Consider the following 21,829-nt stretch of genomic DNA (forward strand, 5'->3'; position numbering starts at 1 on the left):
CTCTACTCCACTCTGCGCCGCTCTACTCCACTCTGGGCCGCTCTACTCAACTCTGGGCCGCTCTACTCCACTCTGGGCTGCTCTACTCCACTTTGGGCCACTCTACTCCAATCTGCCCAACTCCACTCTACGCCATTGCACTCTACGCCTCAGCAATCTACTCTGCGCCACTCTACGCCACTGCACTCTACGCTGCTGTACATCACTGCACTCTACGCCAATGCACTCTACACCACTTTACTCAAAACCAATGCACTTTACTCCACTGCACTCTGCGCCACTCTACTCTGCACCAATGTATTTTACGCCACTTCACTCTAATCCACCCTGCTCCACTTCCCTTTAAGACACTCCATTCACAATATTCACTTAATGATGCTCTACTCCATTAAACTCTGCTCTACTGACACTACTCCACTCTATGCCGCTCCACAGCCCTCTACTCAACTCTATGCCATTCTACAACACTACTCCACTCTACAACGCTACACGCAACTCCCTCTATGCCACTCCATGCTCCTCTACTCCACTCTAAGCCATGACACAAAACTCCACTCTATGACACTCTACTCTGACAATCTTCTCTGCTGCACACCACACTACTCTACAACACTCTACTCCACTCCCTCTACGCCATTCAACTCTGATGTACACCACTCCACGATACTCTATACCTCTCCACTCTGCGATACTCTACTCAACTCTGAGACTATGCTCCACTCTACGCCTTTCTGCTCTACAAGACTCTACTCCCTGCACAAAACTGTACGCTACTCCATGACACTCCACTTCACTCCTCTCCACGCCACACAACTATTATGTACACCACTGCATGCCACTCCACTCTACAACACTCCACTCCACGCCAGTCTCATTTACCCTACTAACTTTTAGCTATGCTGAACAGCACCCACTCTGGTGTACAACATTTAAAAACCTAATGGGTTTTCTGTAAAGGAGAATACTTCTGTGACCAATGAGAGGCTGGTTTTTTTAGATCACCATTAGCTCGTTCTTATTGTTTATTCATTAGATTTTGGGAGGACGAATGTGCCTCCTTGTTCCCTCTTCTCTCTCTCATCTTTGTTTACAACATTGCTAAAACATATTGCCTAAGCCAATAGCTCTTGCAGAGGCAGGACCTATTGACTTTGCCAATGCTTGTCATCAGCTAAGTGGAAAGCTGACGATAAGAAGAAAGCCGCCCTCTCTCTTTCTGACTTGTCAGCCATCTTTTGATACAGGCCTGGATTGTCCGAGATTTTGTGAAACCCAAAATATATTGGTGAGTGTTACTAGTGGCAAGTAAGTTAGGTGTAGGGGCACTGTCCTCTGGCTGACACTTGCAAAAGGCTCTTTGCTGAGAAGACTCCAGGCACAACCTAGGGTAGAATTTATATGTTTAATCTGACAATTGCCCTTTTTTGGGGACTGTATCAGCAGGGTATTTCCAAGTCGGTGTTACTATTTTTATGCCTTTAGCAACATACTCATTGCAACAGACAGGGTTGGACTGAGGCATTACATTACATTTCAACCATGTTATAGATTATTAGAAGAGTTTTTACTTTCACCCATAATATTTTAGGATTGGAGTTAGAATAGTGATTAAGCCCCCTCTACTGTTTTGGGTGAAGTTGCTCTATCCTCAAAATAATCTTATGCTGCAATTAGAATAGTAAATTCGCTTTCCCAACATCCTCTACACCTCTTCTGTGTGCAAATGAAGGCAAGAAACTTTGATCTTTCTCCCATTTTGCTTTGTTTCAGGAAGTGGTGAGCTGTGCTGTGTGGCCGAGCTGGACAGTCCAATGCAGCAGAAACGAACCAGGCCAGCAAAGGTGTGCTCTCAAGGCAACAGGAACGAGGCGGAATGGAGTGAGGAGATATTATTGTAAGTAGACAGCTTGTTTCTGGGGTTCAAAAGATGGTTGATAATGGGATGCACCCCTACCCGTGATTAAATGAAAATGTGGAGCTGTGGAGAACGCAATGGTTACAAGAAATAAGTAGCAGGTCAGACTGTGATCAAGTTATGTCTGTAATGTACCTTTCGTCTTGCAGTGAGTTGAGTGTACGGAGCAAGGAGCTTCGGCTGAAAATCCTGGAAAACTCTGTCAGTGGGCACTGTGAGTACAAGATGTCTGAACACCTACCAGTGTTGTGGTGATATGAAAGACAGATGTGCATTGAATGGAGACGAAAGAACATTAGGGTGGAGGGCACAGACAGCAGCTGTGTGTAGGTGGCAGGGAGGGCACCTAGATGTCTGGTGTGTGGAGTGGATAGGGCATGGATAGGGAAAGCAGGATGGTGTGGGTTTGATCAGTAGGGCCACTAGTTGTGTGCACTGGATGGAACATCCCAAATTCCAAAAATGGCTGAATATCCTATCCCCTCCTGGGATTTCCAGAACATTGCCAAATCTCAGGGTACATTATTGACCGAAACCTTAAAATGACCATACTGGAAAAAACAACATCCTTCCAACTTCACCTGCCAAGGAAACCTAAATCTCCCATCCCACCTACATACATCAGGACAGCTGTGCAGGCTTTAATACTTGCATACCCAATGAGACAATGCCCTTCTTGTTGTCCTTGCCAAAGCCACAAATGCACCTCTCAATGGCATGCTGTAGGACATCTGGACTCAAAACTAAAAAGTCAGGCCACATCACCCCTATCATAAAATAACTCCACTGGACACCATAAGAGTCAATAATTAACCTTAAAGTGATTTGTATAACTCATAAGGCTCTCCACAAGCAGCCAGATGGTGACCAGAAACCATTAGGCTGAACCACAACTTTCTGTTCTTCAGAAAAGACTTGGAGATGGACCTATTCAGGCTACATCTTCTAATCTAAATGTTGCTGATTCCCTCTCCTTTAATGCCACTATTTTTTGTACTTGCATTACAGTTGCATTTGGATCTGATATACATTTTATTATAGCGGTTTCAAATATTCATCTGCTTGAATCATTCGTTGTTATCAGGCTGGGAATCCCCAGTAACTTTAAATATCAGCAACAGAGTTTAAATGGCTATAGGCCTGAACAACAGTGTTTGTTCAGAAACACATCATTTGAAGCAACTGGAACCTCCGCCAATGAGTCCCAACTCTCCTACTCCCCGTAGGGGTCACCATAGCTCAGATTTCTACTGCATGTCGTGTGTGAGGGAGTGCCCAGGCAGAGCTCTGCCCTAACTATTCACTCATCGTAAAATTGTTACTTTTCAGTCTAACCTGGGACTAAACCAACCCTTAGTTCGAAAGAAACCATTAACTTTTTTTTAAAGAATATTCTTGATAAAAAAGAAGTCATGGCAATGGAGACCAATTCAAGACCTCAAACAACAGACCACATTTCTGAAGAAACAGTCTTTTCGGCCGATTACAACTCAAGAGGTCTCCTCTTGATGATTCTGGGAGGAGATTATTTTACATCCCTAGATGTTCTGCATGCAGGCTTTTATATACCTACTTACCGAAAACACATAAAATACATCCACTTTTTAGTGGTAAGGCAACATTATTAATTCAAGGCCCTCCCTTTTGGCCCTAAATCAGCACCTCAGATTATTAACAAATCCTTATTGTCAGTTGCTGCCTTTCTCAGGCGGTGGGGTCACCAAATATACACATGACTGGCTTGTCAAGGCTCCATCAAAGGAAGAGGGAAGGGCTACTACAATCATCTGTATCAATATCTTTCAGAGCTTGGACCTCACACTAAAAAAAGAAAAATCCTCTTTAGAGCCCCACATGAAAATTCAGTTTCTGGAAGAAATATTTTCACACACAATTGGGAAAGACATTCCCATCATCTGAAAGAATTATAAAGTTCCAATCGATGGCAAAGAAGCTACTTGCATAATCAGTTGCGGTCAGATAATACAAGTCCATATTAGTCATCTTTCCCTTTTGCATATGTCTAATGAGACCTATCCAACAGGAACTGGACGATCAATGGAAACAAATCAACAGATCATGTGACGACTCAGACCAAGTCACGATAACACTGAAGCCAGTAGTGTAGTGGTGGAGATATCCCGCAAAGCTGAAGGCAGGTCTCTCTTTTCAACCTTTATCAAACAGAATTATGCTAACAACGGATGCATCCATGGATGATTGGGGAGCTGACTAGCAAGAAGCAAGACCTATTGACCAGAGGCGTGTAGACAGATACAGAAAGGATGTTTCATATGAATGTATTAGAGCTCGAGCCATGAGACTAGCCTTACAAACGTTCCGTACCAGACTAGCATGTCAAGTTGTCTTAATCAGAACAGACAATTTGACATTGATGTTCTATCTATCCAAGCAAGGGGGAACCCGACCTCTCTCAGAAGAGTCTCAGCTATTACAGGTCTGGACGCTTTCTCACAAGATCGACATTATCATCCAAAATAATAATAATTTGTATTTGTAAAGCACGAACATATCACCCCTCAAGGGTTTCAAGGCGCTGGGGGCCGCTGGGGAGATTAAGTGAGGTATTGCCCAGAGTCACATGATGGTGACCTGAGCTGTCGCCGGCGCCAGGTATCGAAATGCGGGCCCTGCCACTCTGGCCGCTGCACCATACCTCCCAAGACATCAAGGACAATCATGCGGATGTTCTCAGTCGACAATTATCAGACTGCAGCTAATGGAAAATAAACTATGACCAACTCAGTTACATATTCCGACAATGGTGTCAGCCCATGATAGATCTCTTTTCCACATTGAGCAACAATTGCCAGTTTTTCAGAAGCAGAGTTTAGTACCCAAAGACCATGGGCAGTGCTCTTTTAATCAGATGTTCCAAACTCTTTGCTTCCATATTTACACGATTTCCCCTGATCCCAAGAGTTTTGAGGAATGCAAAAACGCATCACTGCACTCTAATTATGATTGTGCCGGCATAGCCACACCAGTACTGGTACAGCAAACTCTCGCACCTATTGACATGCCAAGCAATTCCTCTGAAATCACACTCCAAATCCGTCAGACACTAGGGAGAGATACTGCACCATGCCCCTAGATTGCTGAATCAGACTGCAAGATACCTCACCACTTACATTTCAGCCACTTGGATTTATTGTAACACTGTGAAAAACATCCTAGCACAAGCAAGAGCTCTGGCAACTACAAATACCTACAATGCCGAGTGGAAGCGTATCTGTGTCTGGAGCAAAAGTAAAGATTTTCATCCACTTCAAGTACAACTTCATCAAATACACCCATATGCGCTAGATGTGGCTAAATGTGAACAGAGTCCATTTAGCTGCAATATCAAGATTTCAAAGAATTTAAATTTCAAAATCTAGTCTGTTTTCCCACAGAATCATAAAACAATTTATGAAAGGACTCTTCAGGGCATTTCCCCCTGTATGTTGCCCTCCAGTTACCCGGGAGCTGAACTATGTCCTCAGTCATTCAATGGAATCTCCCTTTGAATCAAATAATAAGGCGCACTTAAAATGTATTACATGGGAAATAGCACTTGTTCTAGCACTGACATCAACACGGGTAGATTAGGAAATTCAAGCATTATCTATTGAAGAACTTCTTTTCCAGTTCACAAGAGAGTCATTCTGAGAACAAATCCTACATTTATGCCAGAGTTTCCTACAGACTTTCACATGAATGACCCTGTCATCCTAAGTTCCTTCTTCCAAATCCAACTTAGTCAGCAGAAAGATCATTCATTTCCCTAGATGTCTCGGGTTCCACATTGACAAGACAAAGAACATTCGGTCTACAGATCATGTACTTGTGGCTTTTGGACAGCCAGCAAGAGGCCATCCCCTATCCAAACCGGGGATAGCACGTTGGCTGTAAACCTGCATTACATTCTGCTACAGTAAGGCTAAGTGTCCGTTCCAAGGAAGAGTGAGAGAGCATTTCCCAGGAACATGGCTACAATTGCTGCACTATACACTGGTGTGCCTTTGCGAGACATTTGCAGTGCAGCCACCTGGAGGAGCAGGCATGCATTCATGAAGCACTACTGCGTGGATGCAAAAGCTGAAATAGCAGTGGGACAGGCAGTCCTCCCTAGCCTGTTTCAGTAAAGTTGAGCCTGTTTCCCACTTTCTTATAATTATCATGATTGTTAAGTACTGCTATCTGTTCTGATTCATACAAGTGATTATATGAAAGATCCAATGTTGGAGAAGAAATGAGTTACTTACCTGTAACTCCAGGTCTTCAGCACTGGAATATTTCATATATTCACATGTGACAAGTGGCAGCTGGTGACGTGCATAAGTGGTGAGGCAAACAAATTAATCATTTTGACCCACTGACGGGCACTGTGAGACAGTGAGAATGCCTGGAGGGTCAACGCCAAAGCTATCAATTATTGGTCGTTATAAACAGTGTTTATAACAGACCACGACTGAGAGCTTTAGAGTTGAGGCTGAAGGCAATGTAAGATTAAAAATATAATATGGACTTATCCACTGACTCGCCTCCTCCAGTCCACCTCTGTGTTTTTCAGTCCGTCAGGAGCAGGTGGTTTCAGAACCAACTCCCCTAATCACTCCAAACTCTGCAGTCATGCTGCTAATGATGTTAAACAGCATCAGAGAAGCACCAGGTGTGGTTAGAGCTGGCTGGCTTGACACTAGCTACTTAAGGTATCCCAAACAGTATAATTAAAGCTCAGCGCTAAACTCTCGTGGCGTCAACCACTCGGCGCGGGAAAGAAAGCAATTCCTTTTTGTTTAGTAACCCTCACACACCCTAGTAGTGTCATGCTTCATCATCGGGTTCACCCTGACTGCTAAAGGTCAAGGTGGGCTCGACCATATTTCAGGGAGCACTTAGGAGAGATAGGCCAGGGGGTCAAAAGATAAAAATCCTCCTCCGTCTCCAGGTATCCCTTTATTAGTGGAGGCGTAGGGGATGTTAAAAATGAAATACAAAGGAGTCATCAGGAATTGATTGTCCTATGACCCTAGTGTCTTGCCAACATGTTTCAGCCCTTAACAATAGCCATTTGGGTCTCGGACTTTCTTCAGGGCAAATAGAGGTTCCCTCCCCGGATATTAAAAAATAGGGGGGTGGGGGTGTATTTCCCTAATTAGTCAAATTGAGGATGCAGAAAGCTGCATTCTCGTGAATGGTATGGAAGGTATACTTATCTCCCATCCACTTTTCTTATGTTTTTTTATCCACCTGTTAGAAAAAGTGAGAAGAAACCATATTTTTACATTTTATACATTTCACCCATGTAATGCCAGTGTACTGGGTGCTGTCGTGCGCTCTTACTCCATTCACTTGTGGTGATCTGTGATCAAAAAGAGGAGCTCTTTAAGGACCTTGCTGTCCCATCTAGTCGCATTTTGCGGCGTGCGACAAGAAATCACACCGTTTTGCAAGTCCGTAAACTCCATTCTATTAAAAAACTCCACAATAAAAATATTCTTACGATCTCACCAAGATGATCCACAATCAAGCATATCGCCATCATACCAGAGGTTATGCTTTTGTTCCTCCTCTCACTCGTGATGGTCCTAATATCACACATATTTACCCTATTGTGGAGGATTATATGAAGCTTTTAGTCAAACTCTGCGTTATGGCCATATTAAAGTTGAGTGGGAGAAAGAGAGATAAAAAAACAAGACTCACAAAATTAGTATCATTTGTCCCCAACTCTAACCAGGATGCTACAATGGGGCCCTTTCGCATCCGGAAGAGAATCCGTGTCCCCACTTACTTTGTCAGTTCCACCTACTTGGGCCCGCGTCTCCCGGCATTCCCAGTTCTCTCTGCCAGGAGCGCGGCTTTTAAAGTCGCCTCCTCCGGGCATCTACTTGCAGGGCGGGAGCAGAGCCCCGCCTATGGTGCATTCGTTTCGCATCATTTCCGTGAGTCCCAGAAGGGACCACACAAAACCCACAGCCTCATGAGAGTTGTAGTCTCATGCTCTAGGAGACCTTAGTAACCATGGGAATTCATACTTTCACATCTCTTAAAGACATTTACATGAATGCCTCGTTTCCATTGTTCTCGCATCTATTCATGTAGTGAAATTATATCTCATATAGAGACCAAAATCTGCAGTCATTGGGGTATGCGAACCTCGCGTGTAAAGGTGAGTATGACGCCAGTGAAATGCACACTCTTATTGATTTGTTTGTCGTCCGTGGTCAATATTGGTTGTGGTGCTACATTACTTCCTGTCAGTAGTAACACATTTATAATCCCCCTAACGTATAATGTGACTAGTTTAGGTAATTCCAATGGGATGTGGTGCATATCCATCTTTCACCCTCCTCTGCTACGTAAAGTAGTGGAGGGGATGTAAGACAATTGGTCCTTTGGGAGGGGGTGGGTTTTCATGTTTATAGTGTTATCAAATGCCCCTCTACCTGTGCTGATTCAACTGGTTCCAGGGAATAGAATCGTTAAGTCCCTGGGTATCTGTCTGCAGTCTATAGACCCATCGTTGGTCCTTTTCCAGCAGTCTCTTAGATATGTTGGGCCCACCTTTTAATTTTTCAATGATAGTCCATTCCAGATCGTTATCTGTATGTCCCTTTTCCAAGTAGTGGGTAGTGAATTTGGTAGCCGTGATTGCTTGTCTAATCGTGCTCCTATGCTCACTGATCCGCACCTTCACCTTCTTAGTGGTCATGCCAATGTATTTGGCCTCGCAGGGGCATGTAATCATGTATACGGTGTTTGCAGTATTACAATTGGTATGGTCCCTTTGTTCCCATTGATGTGTCAGGCCCAAATCAACATTAGTGGTGAAACGACACACCATTCATGAGCCAAATGGGTAATGGCCCTTCACCTGTGGTTAGCTTTACAGTGTGAGTTGGGTGTTTTGTTTCTGTCTCCAACTGTCAGTGTGGACCTAATGCTCTTATTACGTTTAAATGAGAACATGGGTTTTTCAAATGCCAGTTTGTTTGAGGTTAGTATATACCATTTGTTGTTAATTATTTTCTTTATGGCATTAGATGATGAGTTATAACTGGTGACGCATATTAACGCCTCAGTGTCCCTTTTCGTGTTTGTTTCAAGCAGAGCTGCAGTGGTGTATTGTGGGATCTTTTCCGCGCCTGTTCAATCACCTTTCTAGGGTATGATTTCTCTCATAGTTTTACTGAGTTTGTCCGCTTCTTTGTTGTAACTCTCAAAATCTGAGCAGTTTCTGTGTATTCTCAGATACTGCCCAATAGGAAGGTTCTCTCTCAGTGACTGGCGGTGGTCACTATCGAAGTGCAACAGACTGTTGCTATCAGTTGGTTTGGTATACAACGTGCTCTCCAATTTCCCGTTCCTAGCTATGATGTTGATATCCAGAAGAAACCATCATATTGGGTTGTCATTGTGACGTTTAGGAAAGGATTAAGGTTATTAATCCATGTCCCAAATGCCGCTGTGCTGTCTTGGTCTCCATGCCATATGATAATGATGTCGTCTACGTATCTCAGCCAGCTGCTAATTTTACCTGCAAACAGGTTGTTTGACCAGATATGCTCATCCTCCAGCTGGCTCATGTACAGACAGGCAATACTAGGGGCAAAAGTACTGCCCATGGAAGTCCCATGTACTTGTAGGTAGAGTTGATCTTCAAACCTTCAGTGTGGGCAATGTGCATGAGTTCCATGACCCACATCATAGGGGCCTCCCAGGGCCACTCCTGTGTACGGAGTATGTTTTCAGTCACCCATAGACGTTCTTCTGGTGGAATGCTTGTATATAGGGCCTCCATGTTCAGACATACCATAGTGTCACTATGTGGGTCATAGTCAAACTCTGCTAGGATATTAAGCAGATTCTTCATGTCCCTAACGTATGATCTGATTTTAATAACGAGGGGGCGCAAAAACCAGTCTGTGTACTTAGAGAGAGGTTCCAAAACGGACCCGATGCCAGAAACAATGGGCCTGCCTGGTGGAGGAGTTCTACCCTTGTGTGTTTTGGGGATAATGTAGAACAGGGGTGTTCTAGGTTCTTCCGTGTTTAGGAAGTCTCTCTCATTTTTTGTGATCCAGTTCCTCTCTAGTGGTTTAGTAGTGATTGTGGATATCGTTTTTTGTAAACGGCTTGTGGGATCCCTCTGTAGTTTCTTGTAATGTCTCTCGTCCAAGAGAAGGGATAGGCACGGAGTCCTACGTGCAGTAACTTCCTGTACCACAATTGCTCCGCCCTTGTCAGCAGGTTTTATAATCGGGTTGTTTTGATTGCCCAAGGGGTTCAGTGCCTCTCGTTCCTTTCTGCTTAGATTTTTGTACATGTTCCTTTTTGGTTGTAGTGACTCAATCTCCTTGGTGACTGCTTCCTCAAATGCGATTACTTCGGGGGGCGTAAGGGATGGAGGTGACAGAATGTAGACTTATGTCGTAAGGGGGTGTACCCCGTATCCATCTCCTGTTGAGGTTTCCCTTCGAAGAAAGTTTTGACACGGATCTCCCTGACAAACTTGCTTATTTCACACCGAGTTTCGAATTTTTCGATGTTGGTTGTAGGGACAAATCCCAGGCCCTTGTTGTGTAACCCTAGTTAATCCTGGGTAAGCTCCTCTTCCGTGAGATTGACAACTAGATCCTTGAGCTCGGGCCTGCCTGTTGGTCCTTCGTCTGGCTTCTTGGGTTCATCCCGCTCGTGTTGGCGTCCCATTGAACTCTCCTGTTGCCGCGTCTGCCCCTTCTCCCGCCCCGGCCTAAAAAATATTTCTGGTTCTGGTTAGGCTGGAAGTATAGCATGTTTTGATATTGGGGGGGGGGGGGGGGGGGGGGGGGGGGTCCCTGAAATTGTGGGTGGCCGTATGGGCCTGGCCACGGATACATCTGTGGTGGAGGGTATGTTTGATTATAACCCCCTCACCTCTGTCTCCTTTGCTTGTCTCTACAGCTCTTGAGGGAGTTATCACTGGACCACTCATCCTGGTCAGAATATGAGGACCCTGAGTCACTTCTGTTAGATGAGCCAGTATCAGTATCTTGCTGTTTGGTGTAGTCATCCCTGATGTTCGAGTACATTTTCTCATGGGAGAATTTCTTCAGGTCTTTTTGCAATTTATTGATTTTGCTTTGTATCAGGTAATCTTTGTTTGCGCTGATTTCCTTGTTAACCTCCTCAAGTTTCTTCTTGTATACCGTTATTTTGATTTGTGTGCTCAATGCATCCTCACTGGTTTTGATGTTGATATTGATGAGTAGGGCTTCTGATAGGCGTTTTGCCGTGTTGATGATTAAAATCAACAAATCGCGCATACACCTCGACACAATCAGCGACCACTCTTTCTTGAAGATGGGGTCTTCTAGGGAGATTCTAGGATAATTGGTTACCCGTAAGCCTGTGGGGGCTGCATTTCTCCTCAAATATTTTGTCATAATCGTTCTCTCAGGCTGTGGGAGGCCTGTGCCGACTCCCCCCCCCCCCAGCTATCTAAGACAGCTCAGGTTGGAGCGGTTTAAAGTGCGCGTGATAGGCTGGCCGTCTCAAAACGAAGTGACATGCGCACACTAAACTGAAGTGGGCACCACTCCTCCTCTGCTGCCACTCAGCAGCAATGGCCCTGCCCCACCCAGACACACAGCTCGGGCTGGGAGCAGTGAACAAATAAAATGGTAATAAATACATTTCATGACCATTTTATTTTTCAACTTTGCAGTGTTTTCAAGCAGGAGGAGCTGCATCTCCATGTGACCCTCCCCCTTCCTGGTCTTAGGCTCATTAATTTTGTACTCTTTTCACACTTATTCTTTGAAATCTGAGCTATGGTGGCCTCTATTGGGAGCTGGAGAACTGGGACTTCCAACTCATTGACTTAAATTTGGGTTGCTTCAAATTAGGTGAATGTGCTACTAAGCAAGCACTGTTGTTCAGGACTATTGCCATTTTAACACATTTACTTCTGTTTAAGATTATTGGGGATTCCTAGCCTGGCGACGGGGAAATGATTCAAGCATGTGAATATATATAAAAGATTCCAAAGCTGGAGAACTGGGGTTATAGGTAAAAAACTGATTTGTGAAATGTGGATGTCTGTAAAGTACTCTGTTGCGTACGTGGCTAGGTTTACGTGTGAAATGCCAACAGTAAATTTAAAAAAATGTAAATAAATTAGGAGAACAGCCAACAGAGGTCGATAGGAGGTTGGGATGTCGCTAGGGCATAGAAAGTGAGAACAGGAGTGTGTGGTGCATAAGATAATGTAATGAGGTGACTACGTGGATATACAGTAATTAAAGGGGGAGATGGGGCTTTTTTGTGTTTTAAGGTTTCGCTCTAAGGCTAAAGTGTTTATGGGATAGAGAGAGAGCAGGGAGTCTGAGATGGAGTCTTTCCTGTTGGTCCAAAGTGTGCCAAGGTTCGAGATACAGCTGCTGTGCAGGAGGCGGATCCTCTTTTCACCAGGGACGCTGGATATGCTGTGGATAAAGAGAGCAAGCAGTTTGGGAGCAGAAGGTGTATCGCTGTGAGTCTTGGGTGTGCTGGGGAGCTAACAGTCTCAAGTTGGAAGTGGCTTTCCACTGTGTCCTGGGTGTACCTGGGACAGTGTGAGAATGGGGTGTATATATATGTCATAAATGTTGCTGGGCCAATTCTACTTGTGTTTTCCATTTGCCATACTCCTTTTGTGCATGCAGTACACTGATGCACATTCTCTCCTCTCTCCCTGTAGCCGTGGTGCTGGCACAGACCACCATATTGTTGTCTTCACCTTTCAGACAGCTATGTGGCAAGCAGGTGTTCCCACTGACGTCAAATCTAAGACTGTCCCCAGGCCCTGCACCCACTATTGCACTGGAGGTAACACTCACTGGAGTTGGTTTTCATGGGGAATGCCATGCGTAAATGTTTTGCGAATTTAGAAGGCATCCCACCACCAAGGATGACCAAGAGCTCCTCTCTTGCCCAAAAACTTAGGCTGTCTTCAGTCTGTAACTTGTTGCTCTTCACATTTGAATGTTCTTATCGAAGCTGCAAACCTTTGAGGCTGTATTTTCGATTTTGCACTTGTATCTGTCAATTTGTCCTTAATCCTGCTCCTTTTTCAAACGTAGGACACGTTATTACTTCTGTTCTTTTGGTCATCAGTCTTATCCTAAACCTCTAACTACCTGTATGTTTTGAGAGACTTGTAACATCAAATTGCTAGCAAAAAGAGAGTATTCTTCAGATATCACAGTACCTGAAATCTACCTCTATTTTTTTCTGTTTCCATTTTTTCTGCGAAACTCCTTTAGTTTATCTGCCAGGGAACGCCACAGTCCTGGAGCTCACACTCTCCGGCACCTCTGCGTACCAGTATCACCCCCACCAAAAAGGTTGAGATGGATCGCACTATCATGCCTGATGGTACCATTGTCACCACAGTCACCACGATCCAGTCCAGACCCAAGACTGACAGCAAGCTTGGTAAGAGCTCACTTACTGCCACTCTTGCTTCATGTTTTATGGTATTGGTTTGTTTTTATTGATGTTTACCAAAGGCCACTGATTTATGTGACTTTGATGATGATCTAATACTCCTCACAAACTGGCATTGGTTACATTTGGAGGAAAAGCTCCTGTATCTTATGGAGGCTGAGCTGTAATTGTTAGAACCCTCTTCACTGTTTATGCATCTTTTGATAAGAGTGGTCTAATAGTCTCCATCCATAGCACGTTTATACTTGGGATTTGCTCTGTTTACCATACTCCATGCTTTCTATGATTGTGTGGTGTTCATAAACCTTCATTTAAGATTGGATGAAGGTTTCCCATATATTCTCTGCCCTTGTTTCGGATTTTTGAGAAGATTAGCATGGGTTGATTTTCAGGTGAACAGTAGCGGTTCCTCCGCTAAGCCAGAGGACCTTCGTCCCAAAGGAAAAATAAAATTATAATAACACCATGTTATCATTTTATTTTACCTTAGTGGGTCTGTAGGCGCGGGGGGGGGGCTGGGCTGCCCACTGAGCAGAGGAAGAAGTGGTTGGCACTTTCCAAGTGCACATGATGGTTTGGCCGACCGTCTTGGGCTGGCCAAACAGTCATGCGCTCTTAACCTGTTCTCCACCCGGCTGTATTGCACAGCGTGGGTGGAGAACATGCACAGCCTCCCAGCCCCTGTCTGACCGTCTAACCATGACGCTCAGACCAATCTCGACACTGCTGTCATGCTGGGGATAGCAGCGTCGTGATTGATTAGGGGAGTCTGGGAACCTGGGTGCTTCCTGTTTCCTGCATCGTGGACAGAAGGACGAAGGAGAGGCAGCCGCTGGGAAGGTAAGTTAAATGCTCTCTTTTTTCCCCTTTTTTTCAAATTCCCCCTTTCCAACCAAACTGCCCCACCGCTACTGCAAGTGAACCTTGACGTTTGAAGCTTGTTAATATTTTGCCATGGGTAACACGTTCTTTGTTAGAAACTATTGAACATTTTGGAACAGATATGTATCCTTGGTTGGGATTAGGTTACAGAACACAGTGAGTTTTGCATACTTGACAGCCACTTGTTTTCTGTAGTTTATCTATTAGCATTTGTGAATGAGTGAAAAGTCCCCATCAGTTATGCTTCCTCAGTTTTGATACCTTCAAGATTTCTTATTTGTTGGTTGTGCTCACCTATGAAGATCATTGATGCTTTCCTACACAGTTTGTTGTTCTTAGCTGAAGATTTTCTGAGTGTCGTGAGTTACTTGGATTCATTGAAGAGTTTCCGCACTCCTTGTGTTTGCTTTGTTTGTCCTAAGTTGGCAGGATATGCCCAGACGTGGGTTCCTTACTCACTTTGCCACTGGATTCAAGCTAGCCTGTCTGATGAGGGTTTAAACCCCGAAACCGGTTCCAGTATGCTTGTTTCCGGTCCAGGGAAGACCTGGCTTGGCAGTCCGGGCTGCACCATTCCCATAAGGAACAGGGTCAAGACTGATTTGCATGTGGTTGGGTCTGAACTAGGGTGACAAAGTGAGCTAAAGAATGATGATGGATTAAACCCAGGTCTGTGACTGGGGGTGAGTGTCTGAAAAGTTTCAGTACTCCGTCCATCATCTTCTTGTGTTTGCTTGGTTCGCCCTAAGTTGGCAGGGTTTATCCAGATGTGGGTCCCTTGCTCACTTTGCCACTGGATTCAAGCTAGCCTGGCTGATGAGGGGTGAAACCCCAAAACCGGTCCCAGGATGCTTGTTTCTGGTCCAAGGAAGACCTTACAGTGACCTTATAACCCAATATTTGTAAAGTGCAAACTAATCCTCCCTAAGGGTCTCAAGGTGCTGGGGGCCGTTGGGAAGATTAAGCAAGCTATTGCCCAGTGTCACGTGGGGCTGGGCTGAGCTGCCACCGCGCCGGGGATGGAAGCGCGAGCTCCGTGCTCCGGAGTCAGCCACCCTGGCCGCTGCGCCACACCTCTCCCTGGCTTGGCAGTTTAGGCTGGACTGTTCCCATGATGAACAGGGTCAAGACTGATTTGCATATGGCTGGGTCTGAACTGAGGGGGTGAGTAGCTGATAAGCTTCAGTACTCCATACATCATCTCCTTGTGTTTTGCTTTGTTCGCCCTAGGTTGGCAGGGTATGCCCAGACGTAAGTCCCTTGCTCACTTTGCCACTCGATTTAAGCTAGCCTGGCTTATGAGGGGTGAAACCCCGGAACCGGTCTCAGGATTCTTGTTTCCAGTCCAGGGAAGACTTGGCTTGGCAGTTCGGGCTGGATTGGTCCCATGAGGAACAGGGCCAAGACTGATTTGCATATGTCTGGGTCTGAACTGAGGTGGTGAAGTGACCTAAAGAACGATTATGAATTAAACCCAGATCTGTGACAGGGGGAGAGTGCCTGAAAAGTTTCAGAGTGCCGTCCATCATCTCCTTGTGTTTGCATTGGTTGAAGATTACCCATGAGATGTGGCCATTTGGTGATAATTTATTTTGTTTACCAAAATGATTTGATTGCAAAATGAGGTGTGTTGTGCGTCCTTGCTTTGGATTGGCTTAGGATTCTCAGTGGCTATGGCTTGTTAATCGGATTCCATGAAATCTCTCCCGTAGATTTGAAACCTGTGGTTTATTGATACACTGAAGAGCTCTGTTTCTTTGATTAGGTCGTGTCTGGGCAGCGCATGTGCTGCTCTGCGAGCCGCCTATATTGAGTATGTACTTGAATCCCCGCCCACTCTCCACCCATATTTATCATTGGCTTGTGTCTTGTCCTTTGTAAATGCTGTCTTCTGATTCGTTATTAGGCTTGTTAGTCCCTCCTTAGTACCTCCTTGTCTTCATTTGTAACCTCCTATGAGGAGTAGCCCTTTTACCTCGGTTGGTACACGATACATATTCTTTAGTCTGTAAGCACTATTTTCTTTAATGAGTTTCTCTTACTGCAGGAGGGTCTCTCATGCGCAGTTGTGACCACCGGCTTGTTTATTTAACTCCTAGCTTATGGGGAGCTATTCAGAGGCCGTAGGAGACAGAAGGGGGCAACTCAGCGATGCCTTCAAGCATTTGGAAAGCAATATGTCTCGCATTTGCGAGAGTTTAAGCTATTGGCATTTTAAATGACAATGCCTTTCATTTATGTTTTAAAAACCAAAACATAAATAAAAGGCATTGCCATTTACTATGCTAACAGCTCAAACTCGCGTAAATGCGAGACCTATTGCATTGCAGATGCTTGTTGTTATTGGTAGTGGGTTTCGTGAGGCTTTATGTTGATTTTTTGTAGGGATCAGTTGAAGTTCTCCATGAAGTGCATGTCTTTTAGGGGGAGTTTCTGATGATTGACCCGTTTGTCTTTGATGTGAATTAATTACACTTTCATTCTGTTTTGGGTTCCTTCTTGGATGACCTAGATCGCATATCCAAAGCTGTCTGTGTGTTGAGATGTCTTCAGAATTTCACAGGGTTTCTCCCTGCAGGGCTTGTTAAATCAAGATGGTTGAAGATTTCCTGTTAAAGATAAAAGTTTATCAATTAACACTCCTAGCTCTGCAATTTAGGATCTCTGAATTATGGAATGCAGATTAATTTGTCACATATCCCTACAGAACTCAGTGTCTTGTAAAATGTGTAAATTTTACCCCAATGTGTTTCATTTTTATTGTTAGGAAATCCTGAAGAAACTGCGTACGCATGTTTGTTGTTTACTGTACCTGATATAAACCAAAAGTGTAGATGATAACACTAAATATTTTATTAAAATAATGTGGGTGCATTCTTGTTCTCTCTGCTGTTGCATAGATAAGCACCCATCTGTTTAGCTGTGTCTGGCCACTTTTTGCTTTTTTAATAGATGTGTCTCACTTTGGAGCCTAGATTCTCCTTCAAGATCCCCATCCAAAGTGGAAGTGACTGAGAACAAGCCCATCATCCTGTCGGACAGCAGCACCCCCGGAGCCTCCCCCAGCAGCAGCCGTAAGTGTTGAACACGTCCCACAAATGCCAATTAGCTTTCTATCTGGTTAGGAGAAGATGGAGACCCAAAGCATACTCTTTTCTTCTGTATAGAATCTAAAATATTTGCTAATTCTCTAGCATTGTACCCTTCCGAAATATAGAACCCTGTGTATTACCTACTGGGCTTCCAAAGTCATGAAAAAACTTTAAAGCAGGATTGTGCAATGTATGTCCGTGATGGCTGGAGGCTTTCAGTAGCTGTATAGTGGACCAGATGAAACTCAATGCAATATAAGTAGATATCCTGAAACTCTGCCATGGATCCAGCCCTCCAGGACCTACATTAGACAACCCTTGTCTTAAAGAGTTTGTAAAAAAAAAATATATATACCCCCCCCTTTGAGTTGTGGCCTCATTTTCCATAATATTCACTGGATTTGTAAGTAAGGCTCACACGCTCCTGCTGTTTTAGATTCCTCCCACATCCCAGTTTTGAAGTAGAGAAACGCTCTGTAAAAAGTTTCCTTCTCATCTGCTGATTAAAGTAGATTTCTTTTTCCATGTGGTTTCTGACCACTTAGAGACTGATTATGAGTTTAGGAGCTGTTTATTGCCCCTGACAAATAACAATATCTTGGGGTACGTTATTAATCAGGTGCGATAAATAACACCTATTATGAGTTTGTGGGGAATAACATTCGGATTTTGCTGTTTAACTCAACAAAATACGCACGGTATGGTAAATATCGTACTATTTCGTCACATTAAATTTTGGCAGGTTTTGACCTGCCGAAATTTAGCGACAGTTGAGGTATTTAACAAACCCGATAATTATCGAAATCGTTAAATATAGCCAACTCGTAACCAACCCACTTTAATCACGCCCTTAGAGTCGATGCCTGGGAAATCAGTGTGCACTTGTAAACAATCGCTTCTTTTTCAGACTGTGTATGCAAGCATATAAAGTAACTAAAGGCTTCCTCTGGCTACATACACTCCACGCTATATTTTTCTGATAAAATTCATGTATCTTAAACCACCATGTGCTAAGATTCCTACAGCAATTTAAAAAGCCACCATTTGGGAAATCTAGGTAGAGAGTTTTCCAAACCCTGCTTTTTGCCTGCCCTTTTTTACGTGGAGTGACATTAGAAAAATGTCAGAGTAGCAGGGATGATCAGGCTCTTTTTAAAAGCAAGTGTATTTCAGCTTTTAACCACAGCACCTTAATGTGGAGCAAGTGATTTCTTTTTCTTTAACACAAAAGTTCCCTGTGAGCTTAGGCCATCTTACCCCACTATGTTCTGTTGCTGGAATAGTCACCATAGACTGATGGAATTGATATTTTTAAATATAAAATACAAACACAGTGGTCGTTCTTGGAGCTAGAGACCTCAAAGTGGATATTGCATGTTTAAAACGTTAAATCTCCAGCTGGTATAGCTGTCTTATTTCTGCCTGAACTTGAAGCTCCAAACGGGAGAGATTCATAAAGCCATATTTCAAAATGTAGTTTTTACCAAGGGCTACGTTTTCATGTTGCTGTTGCAACATCTTTGTGTGACCAGGGATGTGGACTCTTTTAAACGCAGTTTGAAAACCTGGCTTTTCAATGATGCTTTTTAGATTGTGGTCCCCTTGTGGCAAGACTCTGTTACTGGACTTATAGCGCTGGGACACTCTTCTGAGTAGCTATGCGCTTTATCAGTATCATTTGATTTGATTTGCTGGGAGTACCCTGTCCATGCAAAGTCTGATGCATTGTAGGGATAGGGGTTCTGAATTTCAGTCTGAGCCCAGTCCAGGGAAAGCAGGCAATGGAATTGCATAAACTAAGCTTTCTTTTCTTTTGTCAGAGTGTCACCTAGGGGTTTCATAAGTCTTTACTTGTCTCTGTCTGCTGACACAGGTGACAGCCACATGTCCAGCGGCTTGGATCCGGTGGCCGAGACGGCAATTCGGCAGCTTACGGAAACTACAAATAGGCCGCCAAAGAAAACGCCTACAAAGCGGAGCACTTTGATTATTTCCGGTGTATCGAAGGTAAGCAAATGGTAAAATAAATTGACCATAAAAAAGTGGATAGCATTGTTATATCTAAATTGTGTAGGAAGGATATTTAGGAGGAGATGGGCATACAAGAATACGCAGGTATAGCCAAGGGCGTAGATGGTCAATAAGATTTGGAGGTGGGGGGGTGAGCTTCAGATATCCAGACAATCACGCTGGCATTTAATGTTAAAATACATTATACAACAAGCAGGGTGCATGAGAGGGATGCGGATTGGTAGGAGTACTAAGTGAGAGAAACACAATATTTCTCAAAACCGAGATGAGTGTGGATTTGTCGGTGTGTGTATGCAAAAATCCCAGGTGAAATCTGACAGGCACTTCACCATACCCGACTGAAAGCACCCGGACCCAAGTATTTATCTGAAAATACATTTATTAGTGGGGGGTTTAACACCCTAAACACCCCCTCCCCGCCCCTCCCAAAGCTACATCCCTGGGCCGATGTGAAATATTAGATTAAATAAATGCAAAGGTTAAGAAATAGAAGGCATGAGCGATAAGAAATTAGCTTTGGGAGTACCATCATGGAGCATGAAGGAAAAGACATGGTATGTGGACAGTGGAAGAGGCCATGTACCAAGCATATTGGTAGGAAAGCTATGACGAAACAGGGTATGCCTCTGCCTATGGCAGAGGGGGCCAGTTCTCATGGTTGAAAGGGGACACAGTGGAGCATCCACTGTTTGGTTGTTGTTGCAGGATATTTCAACTGCCTATTATGTAGAGAAGTCCAAGTCCGAGTACATAGATGTTAAACCAACAGAAATATCAGAGAACTGTGTAAGGCACTGCATCAAGCACTGCTAAGATCTTAATGAGCAATTAGTATTAGGAACAAGAAACAAAGTATACAAGGTTGCATCATTCAACAGCAGCAACAACAGTAACATAATCTATGCAGCCGTGGACTCCTAGGCTACTCCAGCCTTCTTTTTCTTTAGATGCTCCCTGTACTCCAATGTAGTGCTTACAATAGACCATCAATACTTTGGTATTAAGTGATGTTCACTCTGTGTTGCGTTTATCTCCATAAGATATTGCTGGAGGACTCTAAGGTTCCAAAATATACTCTCATAATTGTTCATCCATGCACTCGGGCAATTATCCTGCTCTTTCATTTTTTAATTTAGGTTTTATAAAGGGCAGACTAACCCCCGAAACAGGGGGACAGATCCAATTCCAGAGAACACGTTGTGCGAACAAAGGGGTAAACTGATATAACAGTCAGAAAGGCAGAACAGGTTTTCAATTGAAAAATGGGTACACATTTTTATGAGACGAGGATGGTACACAAACAGAAGACATACATTAGATTATTTACATTGAAACAGATGAAATGACTCAGAGGGATACATGTGGAATTTGTTCAGGTCTAGAGCTAGTTTGTGGTTCTATCATCTACTGCAGGGGTCTCCAACCTTTTCTGTAATAAGAGCTTCTTGTGTCCAATGAAACTTCTTGAGAGCTACTTTCATTGTTAGTGTTGTAAAAGGGACCACACAAGATACGATTATATTAGTAGCCACCATATGCAAGATTACCCTCCGTGATCACCTCAGTGCATCAGGAAAGGTTGCCAGCAGAAATGTAAAAAATACTTTGTCAATGTGGGATGCGTAATGCATAACAACCATAGCTACAATGCCTCTGGCATTGAGATAATAAAATGTGTAAAACATCTCTCCAGTTCCACATGATTTATCACTCAGATATCATCTTTAAATAGATTGTGGAAATGCATCAATTTTTCTACAAATATCACCTATGAGTTCTGCAAATAAACACATTTTCCTTTTCAGTATACAATCTCAATTTTGGTATATGTATATTAATTCAACCAAGCAAAAGCGTCTAATTTAGTAGACTGGGGTACACACAGAGAGCTACTTACAGGTAACTGGAGAGCTACCAGTAGCTCTCAAGCTAGTCAGTGGAGAAGCTTGATCTACTGCTATCTTGTTTTTTGGGAGCATGAGATAAAAAAATAATGCATGGTTCTCTGTGGAAAAACTTGGTTGGAGGGATGTGTTTTTCATCAAATGGGTCTGTCTAGTTCAGCCGCTGTCCACCCCATATGGGCAAAGGGGCCACGCCCCCTCACCTTTTTCCAGAGAAGAAGAGTGTCTGTCAGGTTGAGAAAAGGTCAGCCTGACAGACACTCTTCCTGTTCAGGTCAGGCATCCAGGAAATGTACAGGCCCTAAATGTGCAGCCTCCTGGCTGTGTGAGCTGAACTTTGCTAGGGTGAGAATTTCACAGCCCTATGGGTGTGACCTCAGCCTCGTGGCCCTTTCCCTCGTGACGAGGGGAAGCATCACCGATTACCTTGGACCTGGGCGCTTCAGATTTAAGCCCTGAAGTCAGAGTGAGGTGGGGTCCGCAAGCTCACTGAACCCATCCCACTCTATGAAGTGTGAGGGACTTCT

At 43.9% G+C, this 21,829-nt stretch overlaps 1 protein-coding gene across 2 annotated transcripts in view; it reads left to right on the top strand.

Moving 5' to 3' along the window:
• The window catches only part of C2CD2L (C2CD2 like), a 171,528-nt gene that overhangs the window by 72,320 nt on the left and 77,379 nt on the right, over window positions 1-21,829 (top strand). For both annotated transcript variants that reach the window (XM_085645905.1, XM_085645906.1), the window contains exons 7-12: window positions 1,771-1,894; window positions 2,065-2,129; window positions 12,645-12,772; window positions 13,210-13,381; window positions 17,251-17,349; window positions 19,241-19,374. In XM_085645905.1, coding sequence (XP_085502031.1) covers window positions 1,771-1,894; window positions 2,065-2,129; window positions 12,645-12,772; window positions 13,210-13,381; window positions 17,251-17,349; window positions 19,241-19,374 — 722 coding nt within the window. The remainder of the gene's footprint in view (window positions 1-1,770; window positions 1,895-2,064; window positions 2,130-12,644; window positions 12,773-13,209; window positions 13,382-17,250; window positions 17,350-19,240; window positions 19,375-21,829) is intronic.

Source organism: Triturus cristatus, chromosome 3_1, assembly GCF_964204655.1.
Source record: "Triturus cristatus chromosome 3_1, aTriCri1.1, whole genome shotgun sequence".
In the NCBI taxonomy this organism is placed as follows: domain Eukaryota; kingdom Metazoa; phylum Chordata; class Amphibia; order Caudata; family Salamandridae; genus Triturus; species Triturus cristatus.